Here is a 15,727-nt window from a genome sequence, read left to right on the forward strand (position 1 = left end):
GCGTCGCACTTGTGGCCATTTATCCTTTTCGATGGTTTCAAAACAAAAGTTCTATTTTTATAAGCCCGGGCATCTGTGGGGGAGTCGGGTAGAGCAAATGACAACATGTGTGTTATGCTGTCATCACCCGAAGGCTGTGACTTGCATCTGGACTCACAATGCCTATGTTCTTTCTGTTCTCTCAATGGAAGGATCTGATGATTGAAGACAACCTCTTAAAGCTGGAACTAAAACGGGTAAGAGATTTGCTGTACAACAAGGCAGAGAAAGTGCTCTGCCTGGAGAAACAGAAGCAGCAGTTAAAAACAGCAATGGAGGAGAGAACGGCTGATATCAAAGTTCATAAGGAAATGATTGAGACGCAGACACGACTCATTGAGCAAGAGCGTCAGACTCTGAGGTAAATCACTCCACGAAGCAGTGGAGAAGCAGTGCCTGCTTTCAAGAGAGTTATCTAGTGTTCAGAGACTCCGTAAGAATTGCCCAGGTCATGTATCCTGCCTTTGAGCATCTCCTAATAACTAACATTTCAACAGCCTCTTAAACTGCACCGAAGAACAACTTGTCCCTGTCTTAATGGTTAGAAAATACTCAGTCCTATCGATAGTTGAGTGAACACAAGTATTCATATAATTCTGAACAACCGACGGTACATTTTGTTTTCTCACTGCATTAATGATGCCACGTTTTCCTCAAAGAAGTTACAAGATCTCTCACTTAATTTCTCAGGGGTGTCATATCAGCTAAGCTGTAGTTTCTTGCTGCAATTTAGTGAATAGGCCCTAGAAGTCTGATTAAAATAACACGCTAAGTCCAAAGCATGGAAGTTGGGTAAAAGAGAAAGCTAAATGGAACACTTTCTAGGTTAGTATGAAATGTTGAACTCAGCTACTATTTGGTCAAAGGTCTGCCACTGAAGGCTTAGTTGAGAGTGGGCTTAACCTAGGATTTGCTTGCTCTTCATCTACAAACTTTTTTGAAATTGCATTTACTCATCTTTTCATAAAACATTCTTGTGGTCCCTCAGATTTATTTTCCCTTACATTGAAATGCAGGTAGTCCTTTACTTAACAACCACATTTGAGCCCAATATTTATGTTGCCAAGTGAGAAATTTGTTAAGTTAGTCCCATTTTACATTTTTTCTTGCCACAGTTGTTAAGTGAATCACTTCTTCTTCTTCTTGTGCCGTATCCATCATCGGACGTTGGCAATCATGTTGGCAATCCTATTTTTATCAACAGCTGCATGAAAAAGTTTTGTCCAAACCAATCTTTTAGATTTTGAAGCCATGATGTTCTTCTTCTGCCTGGACCTCGATTGCCTTCAATCTTTCCTTGGAGGATTAAGTGAAGGATGGCTGTATTTTTCTGGCTGTTGCATCACATGTCCAAAATATTCTAACTTTCACTTTTTAATGGCTTTGATGATTTCCCTTGGCTTTCACCACCTCATTTATGATTTTTGTCAACCCAGCTTATACGTAACAGCCGTCTGTAAATCCACATTTGAAATGCTTCTAGTTTCTTCAAGTGGTTTCCTGTCAGAGACCAACTCTCCACTCCATAGAGCAGGATAGAAAAGATGAATCCCTGCAGTTATTAAGTTAGTAGCACGATCATGAAGTGAATCTGGCTTCCCCATTGACTTTGCTTGTCAGAAAGTCGCAAAAGATGGTCACATGACTCCGGGGACACGGCCATCGCCGTAAATATGAACCAGTAGTCAAGCTGGTTCTGAATGTCAATCATAAGTGACCATGGGGATGCTGCAACAGTCAAAAGTGTGGGAAAAGGCCGTGAGTCACTTTTTTCAGTACTGTTGTAACTTCGACTGGGGTTTGAACTAAATTAACTGTTGTAAGTCAAGGACTACTGGCATGGCAGAAGCAGATGCTTAACTCTCAAAATTCTCTCCTGCAGAATTCTCTTAAACGTATAACAAAAAAGAATCTAAAACACTTGACAGTAAATTACCAGTCACAAGTTAGGGTCTAAAAAGCCCCGTTTTCTTCAACTTTAAATAACAAGAAAGAAGGCTCTGTGTGCAGCGGGTGGTTAAACCCAACCGGGAAATGAACAACTCAGCCAGCTGATCTGGCAGCCTTTTCCCCACCCTCCTTCTCCATCCACAACCCACGCAATAGGAAATTAGAGTGATTTAGTATGACTGGAGCCTACCCTTTCGCCAAAGGGGCAGACTCTGTGTTTTTCCGTTGATAATTACGTTACTAATTGGCACTTGCATATAATTTGATTTGAGGTTGTTTCCTGCTGTTGCTCATTCTCTTCTAGCAGTGGCAATATTAAGATATAATCAGCAGGGGGCAGCTTTTGCAGCTGTAGGACTGAAATGCCAACCTTTAAATATTTGGGTAAGATTCACTAGATAGTTACTCCCCATGATGCAGGGATCTGCCATGTAATACCATTTGTTTCTTCCTTGAAATAACAGGGAGAACTAGGAGTGCACCTTAATTATTGCTGTATCATTCACTCTGCTTTAGACTTCATCAACTGTCATATTGGAAGCCAAAACTGTCTTCCTGGGAATTCCTTTTTATAAAATTTGGGTCTCACAGTATTGTGAAAAGGCAGCATATATATTATGTCTTGTCCCTCCATGTTACATGTTGGGTCCTGTTGAACTATCAAATAATATTTTGATGATTTCCTCTAATAACATTCAAGATTAAGGACTATTATGTGTTCCCAGTTGCCGTTCTCTAATTTGTTTTATAGGCTTCCATGTTTTAGCCAGAATTTAAGGACATGAGATCAAATGAAAAGAAGGCTCACTACAAAGATTTTAAAAGATTTGATTGAAAAGATTTTAGTTACATGCTTCACTGCTAACCGTGTTCTGTCTCTCTTTTACAAAAACGAAAAGGGGACAAATAGGCCTAGTTTTTAATGGAAAATCATCTCATGTTTGAGAGGCATTGAGAACTGTTTAGTCTCAGCTGACGCAGTTTGTAAGTTCATAAAAAAGGTAAAACACTGTTTTTTTCCGTCAAACATCCCAGTTGACTTATTTTTCAATTTCTCCTTCAATTAGTTCAGAATTTCACGAGCGACTGAGTAAAATCGAGAAACTGAGGAGCAGATATGAAATTGTTACCATTGTCATGATGCCTCCAGAAGGAGAAGAGCAAAGTCAGGCTTATTATGTTATAAAGGTAAACTTCTTACTAAGATTCGATATGATAGATTGATAAACCTTGGTGTTTTTAGAAATTATAAAAAATTTATACATTTTTTGTAATCATTGGGATGCTGACTATAACCATGAAATAAAGAGATCCTACTTACTGACATGTTGGGGTAAAATTAAAGTGAAGAATTATCTTTCTGACAACAAAAGTTAGTAGGAGGGACTCCATGGTTTATCCCAGTTATAAAAATATGATTGCAAAATATGACTATCTAGAACAGGGGTCTCCAACGTTAGCAATTTTAAGACTTGTGCATTTCAACTCCACTGCTGGCTGAGGAATTCTGGGAGTTGAAGTCTTAAAGTTGCCAAGATTGAAGACCCCTGATCTACAAGGTGGAGCAAAGAGAAATAATGCTTGGAAAATGAAGGTACTTGAAAAAGAGGCCAACAGAAGATAAGGAGATTGGATGCTGTCATTGAAGTTGTCACTACAGACTTAGAATGTAAGCATTTACTCACAGAGTAACTTCAGCTTTTCTTTTTAATGTACATGGTTACGTTATTTCAAGGCTGCCCAAGAGAAGGAAGACCTTCAGCGTGAAGGAGATGCCTTGGATGCAAAGATCCAAAAAGCTGAGAAAGAATGTATAGCCCTAGAAAATACTCTGCATGTACTTAACAACTGTAACAGTCAGTACAGGAACTCATTCAAGCAAGTTGTAGAGAAAAGTAAGTACGTTATGGCTTTATGTGCAAGGCATAAGAGCAAAGAAGGATGAGAAGGAGTACGGAACATGCAAATATAGTAGTTATTGGGGATTAGAAAAGATCCAGATTAGACAGTACTATTGTGATACAGTGCCAGTTTTGGTGGAGGAGATAGCCAAGGGCATTCTGGGATTCCTGACTTGGTAGCTAGCTTTGGGCAAGTCATTCTTAAAAGCATAGCTTATCTCGTAGAGCAGGGGTGTCAGATTCAATTTCATTGAGGTTGCATCACGGTTGTGTTTGACCTTTGGGGGCTGGGGTGGCCGTGGCCAGCTCAACCTCACTCATGTCAGGGGGGCTTGTGACCCAAGCACTCTGCCAGCAAAAATGGGCTCCCAACCTCCGTTTTTCACCTGCAACGGTCTTCTGCAACCCTCTGCCAGTGAAAATGAGAGTTAGGGAGGGCTGTCTGCGTCCCTCATGAGCTCAGTTTTCTCCTGCAACTCTGCCAGTGAAAACAGAGCTCGGGATGGACGCCTGTGCCTCTCTGCTGAAACAGTGAGACCTGGCGATGTCTTCCAGTCATGTTAGGGGGCAACCAATGGTTTCTTGTGCCGAATTAATCACTCTCTGTAGTGCCTGCCAGTCCGCAGCTGTTAAACCAACTGCAGAGAAAGGAGAAGCTGATTGTAAAGGTTTCAAAAATATTTAACTTAATATGGCCCATGAAATTCCTATTAAGGCGGAGCTGGGAACTGAAATACAAATAGCTTTTGGGCAGCTTTTTCTTTTGAGTTGAGTAGCAAATTTTCATATTATGATGTATTGCCAAAATAAATAAAAAAATTACAGCAAAGGACAGCGAATTCTGCACTTAGAACAAGACAGAAAGTATTTAAAGATGATTTAAAACACCAAATCTTCTCTATTCAAAGTGCCCCGATACTACAGTACAACTTCAGAATAGTGTAGTTCTGGAAAGCTATTTTCTTTTAGCTTTTGCTCCCTCTGCTGGCTCTATGATTATGTATCATTATAATTAATATATGGAAAGAACGCAAGCATAAAAAAAGAAAATGATTTTGTTTTAAATTGAAAGTTTATCTAAACAATATTGAGCTAACTAAATGAAGTAGTGGCTCAAATGTCTTCAAAAACCCATTGACGTTGAATTCATTGCATTATATATCATCCACGTTTGTGTAACATATTCCATATTGGAAATGTTATTGCAGGCTAACTGTATCCAGTTCATTATATTAGAAAGTAGACCTAAGTAGCCTCCACATAGTGTCTTCAATATACAGTAATACTTCACAGGTGATGAGTATAAAGAGAAAACAAAACTGGAAGAAGAAAAGAGAGCTTCTGACGAGAAATATCGATATAAGCGAAGGCAGATCAAGGAGCTTCAAGAGGATATTCAGGTAAAGAGGTGGCTGGAAGACCCTTTTCTTCAGATCCAGATTTATTTTTCCTTAGAACACTCTATTCATGTCTGTCTACATTCTCATAAACCTTTGTATGTTATAATGTCACACAAACATGAAAGTGCTGGACTTGTGTCACAAAAGGGCTGTTTTTCAACATTCCTATCCGTGGTTTTTAAATCTGCATCATGCCTGGTACATTTAAGCCCCAAATCCACGTGCAGGTTGCATATTTTAGGTGGATGTTTAGTAGTAGTAATTGCAGGAATAGCAACAGCACTTATATGCCACTTCATAGTGCTTTTATAGCCCTCTCTAAGCAGTTTACAGAGTCAGCCTCTTGCCCCCAACAGTCTGGGTCCTCATTTTACCCACCTCGGAAGGACGGAAGGCTGAGTCAACCTTGCGCCTGGTGAGGTTCGAACTGCCAAATTGCAGGCATACAGCAGTCAGCAAGTAGCCTGCAGTACTGCACTTAACCACTGTGGCACCACAGCTCATGCCATGGGAATGAGTTGTTATGGAAATATGACAGTAAACTGCCATCTCAAATGTGTAAAGATGATATATTTCTCTCGGTTCCACCACAAAACCGCGGACGACAAAATCGCGGTCGACGAAAGCGCGCATTTGACGTCATCACAGCGCGACGAAAACATCGCGCTGTGATCGAAAAATGTAAAAATAAAGCGAAAACCTTACCCTAACCCCCCCAAACCTAAGCCTAAACCTAACCCTTAACCTAAGCCTAAATCTAACCCTAAACCTAACCCTTAACCTAACGCTAAACCTAACGCTAACCTTTAACGTAACGCTAAACATAACCCTAACGCTCTAAACCTAACCCTAACCCTTAACCTAACCCTAACCCTAACCCTTACCTTTATGTGAATCGGCTTGCTTTAATTTTATTTTTATTTCAATTTTAAATTTTTTTCGTCGCGCTGTGATGATGTCAAATGCGCACTTTCGTCGATTGCGCTTTTGTGGACCGCGGTTTTGACGGGTCACGATTTCTCTCACACCAGAACTGCCTAAATACTGTTACTTGTGTGCATTTTATTCATTTTTATTCCTAAATAGATATAAGTAGTCCTTGATTTTACACCCACAACAGAGCCCAAAATTTCTTTTGCTAAGTGAGACAGTTGTTAAGTGAGTTTTACCCCCATTTTATGACCTTTCTTGCCACAGTGGTTAAGTGAATCACTGCCGTTGTTAAGTTAGTAACTACTACTTCTTGTGCCATTGCTGACATTGGGCATTGGCAATCATGTTGGCAATCTTATTTTTGTCAACCGCTGCCTAAAAAAGTGCTGCTGAGTTTTGTCCAAAACAATCCCTTAGGTTTTGAAGCCATGATGTTGTTCTTCTGCCTGGAGTTAGTAACAAGTTAGTAACATGGTTGTTAATTGAACCCGACTTCCCTATTGACTTTTCTTGTTAGAAGCGTGACCCGTCAAAACCGTGTTCCATGAAAGCGCGGTCGACGAAATCGCGTATGTGACATCATCACAACGCGACGAAAAAGATCGAAAAATTTAAATAAAAATTAAATTACAGCAAGCTGATTCACATAAAGGTAAGGGTTAGGTTTAGGGTTAGGGTTAGGTTAAGGGTTAGGGTTAGGTTAAGGGTTAGGGTTAGGTTAAGGGTTAGGGTTAGGTTTAGAGCGTTAGCGTTACGTTTAGCGTTAGGTTAAGGGTTAGCGTTAGGTTTTTCGTTAGGTTAAGGGTTAGGTTTAGGGTTAGGTTAAGGGTTAGGTTTAGGGTTAGGTTTGGGGGGGTTAGGGTAAGGTTTTCGCTTTATTTTTACATTTTTCGATCTTTTTCGTTGCGCTGTGATGACGTCACATACGTGCTTTCGTCGACCGCGATTTTGTCCTCTGCGGTTTTGTGGTGGAACCGTTAGAAGAGGGGACACTGCCACTGTCATGAGTCAGTTGCCAAGCACCTGAATTTTGATCATGTGACCATGGGGATGTTGCAATGGCTGTACCTGTGAAAAACGATCATGTCACTTTTTTAAGTGCTTCGGTAACTTCAAACGGTCACTAAATGAACTGTTATAACAGTTCATAAAGACTAATTGTATGGACATAGTCCATCAAAAGTAACTTTTCAAAGTTGATATATGAAGAAAGCATTTTTTTTTTAGTTTCACTTACAAATAATAAAAATAGCAGGTGGTTGTTTTTATTATTTGTTTCTGGGTTATATCTTCTAGAGAGAGGAGGTAATGCATACTCAAGCTATTGTGTTTATTCATATTTATTTTGTGTTATAGTGATTATTCACTATAGTGATAGTTTCAAAGAAGTTTCTAAACTTATATGTACATTTGTTTTTCTAGACTATGCAAAATAATCTTGAGAATCTTGGGAAAAAAGAGGTCCTTCTCCAGGAAAAAATGAAAGATAAACATGCAAGTGTTTTGAAATTAATCAGAGAAATAGATGATCAGAAGCCCAGATTAGAAAGAGTCACAAAACAGGTTAGTTTAAACTACCATAATATATTCAGTTCAATTTAGAACTCAGTAAAATCCTAGTTAGGGTAAATATGATCAGTTGTTAGCTAAAATAAAACATGTTAATATAAAGGTTAACTGGTATTTTAACATTGAATATTCTCCTTTAAATATTTTTTTGCATGTTTAAAAAGGTTTCCCGATTAACCCGAGAAATCCGAACACAACAGGACACTCAATTACAAACTCCAGAAGAAAAAGACATTGAACTTCGGACACTGAAGGACTTCAGCAAATACGTAGATAAAATGTTGCTTGATATTTCAGAAGCACATCCAGAATTACATAAAGTCTTCCAAAAATACTTTGAACAGGTATCACTTTAGTTGTTTCAATCAATCTTAATTTGAGATCTGGCTATTTGAGAGACCGCCTTCTGCCAATTACCTCCCTGCGTCCCATCAGATCGCATAGAGTTGGCCTCCTCCGTATTCCATCCGCCAGTCAGTGCCGACTGGCGACTACTCGGAGGAGAGCCTTCTCTGTTGCGGCTCCGACACTATGGAACAATCTCCCCGTGGAGATTCGTACCCTCACCACCGTCCAGGCCTTCCGCACAGCCCTCAAGAACTGGCTAACCCGTCAGGCCTGGGGATAATCTTATTTCGCCCCTCCCGAATGTTGAGTGAATGTTGAGTTTTATTGTCAAATTTACTTTGTGCACATTTCTTTTTTCGTATTGTCCCACACTCCCCTTCCTTTTTTGATTGTAAGCCGCCCTGAGTCCCCTCAGGGAAAAGGGCGGCCTATAAATAAACAAATCTAAAAATCTAAATCTAAAATCTAAATCTTAATTTAATGTAAAAATGCATATGCTGGTCCCTTAGTAACAGTGTCTGAATATCACACTGGATCATTTTTAATAAGCATCTCTAATGTGTTCATCATAGTAATAGCACTTAAACTTATATACCGCTTCATAGTGCTTTACACCTCTCTTAAGCGGTTTACAAAATCAGCATATTGTCCCTAACAATCTGACTCCTCATTTTATTGACATGAGAAAGATGGAAGGTTGAGAATGGAACTCTTGGCAGTGAGCAGTGAGTTAGCTTGCAATAAAGGTACTTCCCGGGTTACGAGCGTTCAAAGTTACGTGATAAGCACCCCCTTGAGTTTACGAACAAGTCCCAAAAGTACAAATCTTGCAGCACCACAGTAGTTGTTCCTCCTTATGAACAACCGCAGTGGCTCTGCAACATTCATCCTGCATGTTGCCGGCCAAAATGAAGCTTCTGAGGGGCGGATCTGCCCCTCAAAAGCTCCATTTCAGCCGGCAATGTGCTGGGCGAGGCCTGTGGAGGCCTGGAGAATCGGAGGGGTGCATGCGGTTGAGAGGCTGGAGAGGAGACTGCTTGCTAGATCTTTATAGGGTAAATGACACCGCGTGGCAGAGGAAGCAGTTGTGGGGAGCATATATTTCAGTAGGTAGGGGAGGCCTTGGGTGGTCTTAGGCAGGTAATAGCAATAGCAGTAGCAATAGCAGTAGACTTATATACCGCTTCATAGGCCTTCAGGCCTCTCTAAGCGGTTTACAGAGAGTCAGCATATTGCCCCCAACAATCTGGGTCCTCATTTTACCCACCTCGGAAGGATGGAAGGCTGAGTCAACCCTGAGCTGGTGAGATTTGAACCGCTGACCTGCTGATCTAGCAGTAGCCTGCAGTGCTGCATTTAACCACTGCGCCACCTTGGCTCTAGCCTATTCCATCACTAGCCCCTTATCCCCCATGACCTTCACCACCCTGAAATACCTCGCGTGCACTTAACAAGCATCACATTCGATTAGCGAATGCGTGGGTGAATGGAGTGATCCCTTTCAAGGTATGAGATTCACTCCCACGAATCCTCAAGTTAAGAATGGAATGGGCAAGCTCCATTACATTCGTAACTTGAGGACTCCCTGTATTGTATTCTAACCACTGTGCCATCATGGCTCCTCGTGCTGGCTGGAAAATTTGGACTTTTAATCGCAACATATTTATAGGCCATCAGATTGGGAAATGCTGATTTATGAAATAAAAGAGATTCCGTTTTACAATAATTGCAGCTTGGCCTTATCATCAATATCTGATATGCCCCCAATTCTGGCTGGTGACAAATCAATTTGAAACCTTATTCATTTAAAATAGCATAGTAAAGATGAAGCAAAATTTAGTAGAGTCGTTAGAAATGAAGGTAAGAGTAGTACAGAAGTTCGAATAACTCAGTATTTATAACCAATTTCATTGTATTTAAGTACAATGACAATAAAGATTATACTTATACTTATTTTGCTAAGCTATGCAGCCTTTTTAATTATCACGGTAAAATAAAGGCAGCGTTTTTATTTCTAGAGATTTATAGCAGACTTCATCAAACCTTTGTTTATTTGTTGGTAGGCTTCATTACAACTTCCTTCAGTTTCTTCAGTTTCCGGTTCTCGCCTCAGTTCTCGAACTGCTCCCAGCTCGTCTACCAACGTGTGAGTGACACCTCTTAGTCAAATAACGTAGCCACACAGGTGCTTAGAGACGGGGGATTGGTTATAAAGAGCTTGCCCGTGACTTGTTTGTTCCACAGGGAAATACAGGGATGAGTTCATCAATCGAGAGTTAACCCTAGAATGCAAATTCTAAACTGGCCAGTAAATGCTGCAAATAAAGCAAATGCCATTGATATGTATAGATACCTGCTGAGATCATTCCCATCATTATAATATAGCAGTTGTAAGTTACAATTTCCTAATAAGGGAAGAAAGGGAGAAGGATTTGCATTCAACATTACAAGTATTCCGGTTTCAGAAGCCCAATAAGACTGAGTAGTAGAAATAAATGAGCTCAGAGGGCATGAGGGTTATCAGAGTTTGCTGCAGAAATCAAATCCAGAAAGCACACACGGGTAACTGATTCAGCAGGATTCATGAACTTCTCTTTATATACAATGTAGTACACGAGTAAATATACAATACCAACAAGTGGTTCTTCCAACGTGGTAGAGAGGAGAGATTGTAAGTAGTTTCAGTGCAGCAGACAGACAAGATAAGTTTCTGTTTCAGAGATCAGAGCTTAATACAGAACAGTTGGACTAAGCCACGCCCAGGCGCCTAGCTGTCTCCGGCAAGTACTGTTTCAGTTTCTAAACAGCCCTCATTGGCTGACTAAGTTGCTATGCCTATTCATTGGCTGACCTTGTTGCCATGCCTATTCATTGGCTGACCTTGTTGCCATGTCTGGCAGTTCATGAATATTCTGACAAGGGCTCCTTTCCACTGTACAGGTAGTCCTCAACGTACAGCCATTTGTTTAGTGAAGTTACAACGACACTGAAAAAAGTAACTGATGACCAGTTTTCATATTTATGACACTTGCAACAACCCAATGGTGATGTTATCAAAATTTGGCCGCTTGGCAACTTGCATGTATTTATTGCAAAAGCACCAAGACTGATATACTGTCATGTATTTAGGACAGTTGCAGGGTCCCAGTGTCCTGTGATCACCATTTGTAACCTTCCCAGCCGTCTTCCAACAAGCAAAGTCAATGAGAGGAAGCTAGATTTGGTTAGTGACCACATGAGTCATTTAACAACTGCAGTGATTCGCTTAACAATCGTGGCAAAAATGGTCATAAAATGGGACAATCCTCAATAACTGCCTTGCATAGCAGTGGATATTTGAGCTGTAAGTTGAAGATCACCTGTAAACAATTCCATTGAGAAAAAAAAATGGAAGACAGAAGAAGCCAATGTAGTTGCAAAAAAGTTGAGTGAAAATCTGAAGACAAAAAGGACACACGTAAAACTGTAGCATTTGTTTGTTTGTGCAGGAAAAAGGTTATGGTTAGTATACAAGATGAATCTGTGCAAAAGTCTCCTCCCCCAGCAATTGCTGTCTCCCCCCCCCCCCCCCCAAAAAAAAAAAAAATTGCACACAAGCTTAGTCTGGGGAATAGCGTACCTGTCGAAAATCAAAGAAACCACAATTATCAGATCCTGGGTGGCCCCAAACTGTCAGCCACTCGGTCAGATATTGAGTATTGAGTCAAAGTTGGGCGTTATCAGTCTACTGATAATACTTCACCCTGTGCTATTAAAGGAGGAGAGAGAAAAGACACAAGCTCCGAGACACTGAAGGGATCTCAAATTCAACCTCTTACCTCTTGCTGGGTAACGGAGTGAGCTCCCATTACTGTTCCCAGATTCTGCCAACCCAACAGTTCGAAAGCACGTAAAAATGCAGGTAGAAAAATAGGGACCACCTTTGGTGTTTCCGTGCACCTTCGGGGTTTAGTCATGCCGGCCACATGACCACAGAGACATCTTCAGACAGTACTGGCTCTTCGGCTTTGAAACGGAGATGAGCACCGCCCCTTAGAGTCAGGAACGACTAGCACATATGTGCAAGGGGAACCTTTACCTTTATGCTTTTCCACCCTTAGCGCCAAAGTTAGTCCCAATACAGGCTCTTCCTTGTATGCTATCTGCTTCAGTCTGTCTTCCTCCAGTGGTGCTCTGGACTTCTCATGTTGTTTCATCTCTGAGCTGCTCAATAAACCCTGGCATTCTACAAGATCCACATGTATAAAGGGTCCACGCAGGTCCAATTCAATTTGGCACTCGTATCTCCTGTTCATTCCTAGCAGCCATGAGGGTTTTGGCCAAAATGCATGCCAGGACTTCTGGAAAACCTTCTGAAACCACACAGGGTCAAACAGGAGCCTCATCAAGATAGGCCAGATAGCAATAGCAATAGCAGTAGACTTATATACCGCTTCATAGGCCTTTCAGGCCTCTCTAAGCGGTTTACAGAGAGTCAGCATATTGCCCCCAACAATCTGGGTCCTCATTTTACCCACCTCGGAAGGATGGAAGGCTGAGGCAACCCTGAGCCGGTGAGATTTGAACCGCTGACCTGCTGATCTAGCAGTAGCCTGCAGTGCTGCATTTAACCACTGCGCCACCTTGATAATCGTGAAGAGTTTGAGGGGGAAAGATTGAAACTTGAAATAGCTACTTCCTGATCATGTTTCTGTCTACCTATTGTAAATGAGTTTAAATCTCCAAGAACAGATAAAGTGTACCTTAGAAAAGCGAAGGAACACAAACAATCTCATCTTTAAAAATTTGCGGGGTGGGGGTGGGGTGGGGAGGAGATACAATCCAGGATCTACCATAGAGATTGAAGTCTAAATATGTTGAAAACAATGTAATAAGACTTGTTAACAGGTTTTATGTGACTATCCTTATAGACCAGTGATGGCGAACCTATGACACGCGTGTCAGTGCTGACACGCGTAGCCATTTGGGGTGACACGCACAAGATTTCATGCGATTCATCCTCGGCTCCTGCACGGCCGCCGAGGATGAAAGAATCTGTGCTGGAGGAACGGGGGGGGGGCGCGGGACATGTGATCTCCCCCGCCCACACTTACTTACTGTATCGCCGCCGCCCCTTTCTGAGCGCAGGGGCTGCTGGTAAGGCATGCGTGCCGTGCGCACACACGTCATCAGCGCGGCGAGGGAGGACCCGCAGGAGAGGAGCGCGGGAACAGTGCGCGCCTCTCTCCAGTCAGGCCGGCACAGAGAGTCTACTCCTGGGACTGTCGGTTACGACCGCACCACAGCAGGGAACAGCGGAGTGCCAACGGGAACTGTGAGCGCCATTAGCAGCAACTATAAATTGCACAAAATTATGTTTTTGTCGAAGTGACACACAATGCGAGTTATGCTCGATTTTTTGCCGATTTTTGACACACCACGCCAAAAAGGTTGCCCATCACTGTTATAGACCCTGATGTCAAGTTCAGAAACATTCCCTTACATTTTGTAAAGGTGGGGACAGTTTGGGCCAAAGTGGGTTTCATTGGCAACTGAGGGAATTTAATATAGCTTATCATTAATATGATAACAAGGCATTTCTTATGGTGATAAGAACCATAAACTGTTTTATTTTGTATTTCATTTGTATGGTTTTTGAGTAATATAGTTGCTTCCATATTTTCTAGGTCCTTTAAGAGCTCATCTTCCGGTCAACCACGTGCCAGAGTTGTCTCTCTGACTTTGGAGTCCAGTCCTGAACTTCCAGGTCCATCTTCTCGTCCTTCAAGCCACAGTAGCTCCATATCTTCTCAGAGCAAAAGCCCATATTAGGGGTTCCCCCCCCCCGTTGCATTCAAAGTTTTTAAGAATTCAGAGTTACCTGCTACGCTACAGCACGCTTGACTACAAAACTAAAATTAATTTATGTGATAGTGAATGAATTATTCTCAGTTTGAATAAATGTTTTAGGACGAACTCCGTTTTATTTTTATAACAAAATCTAAGCCTTAACCACAACAAAAAGGTAACAATTTTTGTAGAAAGTCACATTTCACCACTCCATAATTTATCGTATTTAGAAATGTGTATTTTATCACTTTTTCAGTCCTCCCATTGGAACTTGAACTGGAGTACCTCTAAATTTCAGGTGTTGCTGAACTCCTATAATTCCTAGAAAAACATGACTTAAGAGAACAGCTGCTAGGACTTCTCCAGGATCATCTAAAGCAGTGTTTCTCAACCTTGGCAACTTGAAGATGTCCGGACTTCAACTCCCAGAATTCCCCAGCCAGCATTCGCTGGCTGGGGAATTCTGGGAGTTGAAGTCCGGACATCTTCAAGTTGCCAAGGTTGAGAAACACTGATCTAAAGGGCCACTAGTCTCTGTCAGTGTTATCCAAGAGCCAATAAGCACCGTCTCAATGTGCATTTTATCTTATGAAGGGAAGAATAAATCAAGGAAATATATTCTGATTATCCCAAAGGCGCTTTTTCAGGAGGCAACTGAAATATTTTTTCAGTACCGTTGTAACTTTGAATGGTCACCTGATGAACTGCTATAAGTCAAGGACCACCTGTATAAGCCGCCTAGAGTCATTTGGGAATTGGCCAACTCAAAACTTCATAACAATTGTTTCATCATCTTATGCTGCTTTTGTTAAATTCCAGTATCGTACCTTCTTTTTCCTCTGGCTTGGGAGCTTGGGAGCTACAAATTGCTAACAATGCACTCTCTTTTAAACTCAAAAGTCATTCCTATGAATTCCCACTTTTCCTACAGGAATACTTTAAAAACTGTCTTGTTTACTGGTTAACTACCCAATGACCTGATGGGTGAGGTAAGGATCTGCTGCTGTTGCTTTCTATGCCACGAATTCCTTAAAACACCATCTGCTTTGCTCCAAAATGCCACTTCTAAAACAGGCATGTCGAATTCACATTGTCATGGAGATGTCATGTGACCTATTTCCCCCCCCTTTGCCAAATAGTGTGTGGACGTGGCCAGTGCATGATGCATCTGGCCCATGGGCCAGAAGTTTGATAGCTCTGTTCTAAAAGCACAATGAATTAAATTACTATTGGTTTTATTATTTATAGGCCGCCCTTTTCCCTGAGGGGACTCAGGGCGGCTTACAATATATAGGGAGGGGAGTACAAGACAATAAGACATAAAACAATACATAAGTAAAAATAGTACACAACATTCATCATTCGGGTGGGGACGGATTACGATCTTTATCCCCAGGCCTGACGGGATAGCCAGGTCTTGAGGGCTGTGCGGAAGGTCTGGACGGTGGTGAGGGTATGAATCTCCACGGGGAGATCGTTCCAAAGGGTCGGAGCTACTACTGAAAAGGCTCTCCTCCGTGTAGTTGCCAGTCGGCACTGACTGGCGGATGGAACTCGGAGGAGGCCTAATCTGTGTGATCTAATAGGTCGCAAGGAGGTAATCGGCAGGAGGCGGTCTCTCAAGTACGCAGATCCACTACCATGAAGGGCTTTATGGGTGGTAAGTAGCACCTTGAAGCGCACCCGGAGATCAACAGGTAGCCAGCGCAGCTCGTGGAGGATAGGTGTTATGTGGGCGAACCGAGGCGCACCCACGAT

At 41.7% G+C, this 15,727-nt stretch overlaps 1 protein-coding gene across 1 annotated transcript in view; it reads left to right on the plus strand.

Moving 5' to 3' along the window:
- Positions 1-14,095, plus strand: part of CCDC39 (coiled-coil domain 39 molecular ruler complex subunit) — a 29,459-nt gene extending 15,364 nt beyond the window's left edge. The window contains exons 13-20 of the mRNA XM_087725196.1: positions 192-400; positions 3,057-3,177; positions 3,725-3,884; positions 5,184-5,290; positions 7,646-7,786; positions 7,957-8,136; positions 10,204-10,286; positions 13,807-14,095. Of these exons, the coding sequence (XP_087581322.1) occupies positions 192-400; positions 3,057-3,177; positions 3,725-3,884; positions 5,184-5,290; positions 7,646-7,786; positions 7,957-8,136; positions 10,204-10,286; positions 13,807-13,951 (1,146 nt within the window). The 3' untranslated portion in view covers positions 13,952-14,095. The remainder of the gene's footprint in view (positions 1-191; positions 401-3,056; positions 3,178-3,724; positions 3,885-5,183; positions 5,291-7,645; positions 7,787-7,956; positions 8,137-10,203; positions 10,287-13,806) is intronic.
- The last annotated feature ends 1,632 nt before the right edge of the window (positions 14,096-15,727 follow it).

This window comes from Thamnophis sirtalis, unplaced genomic scaffold (assembly GCF_051295495.1).
Source record: "Thamnophis sirtalis isolate CommonGarterSnake01/CBP01778 unplaced genomic scaffold, rThaSir2_p1.2 scaffold_11, whole genome shotgun sequence".
Taxonomy (NCBI): domain Eukaryota; kingdom Metazoa; phylum Chordata; class Lepidosauria; order Squamata; family Natricidae; genus Thamnophis; species Thamnophis sirtalis.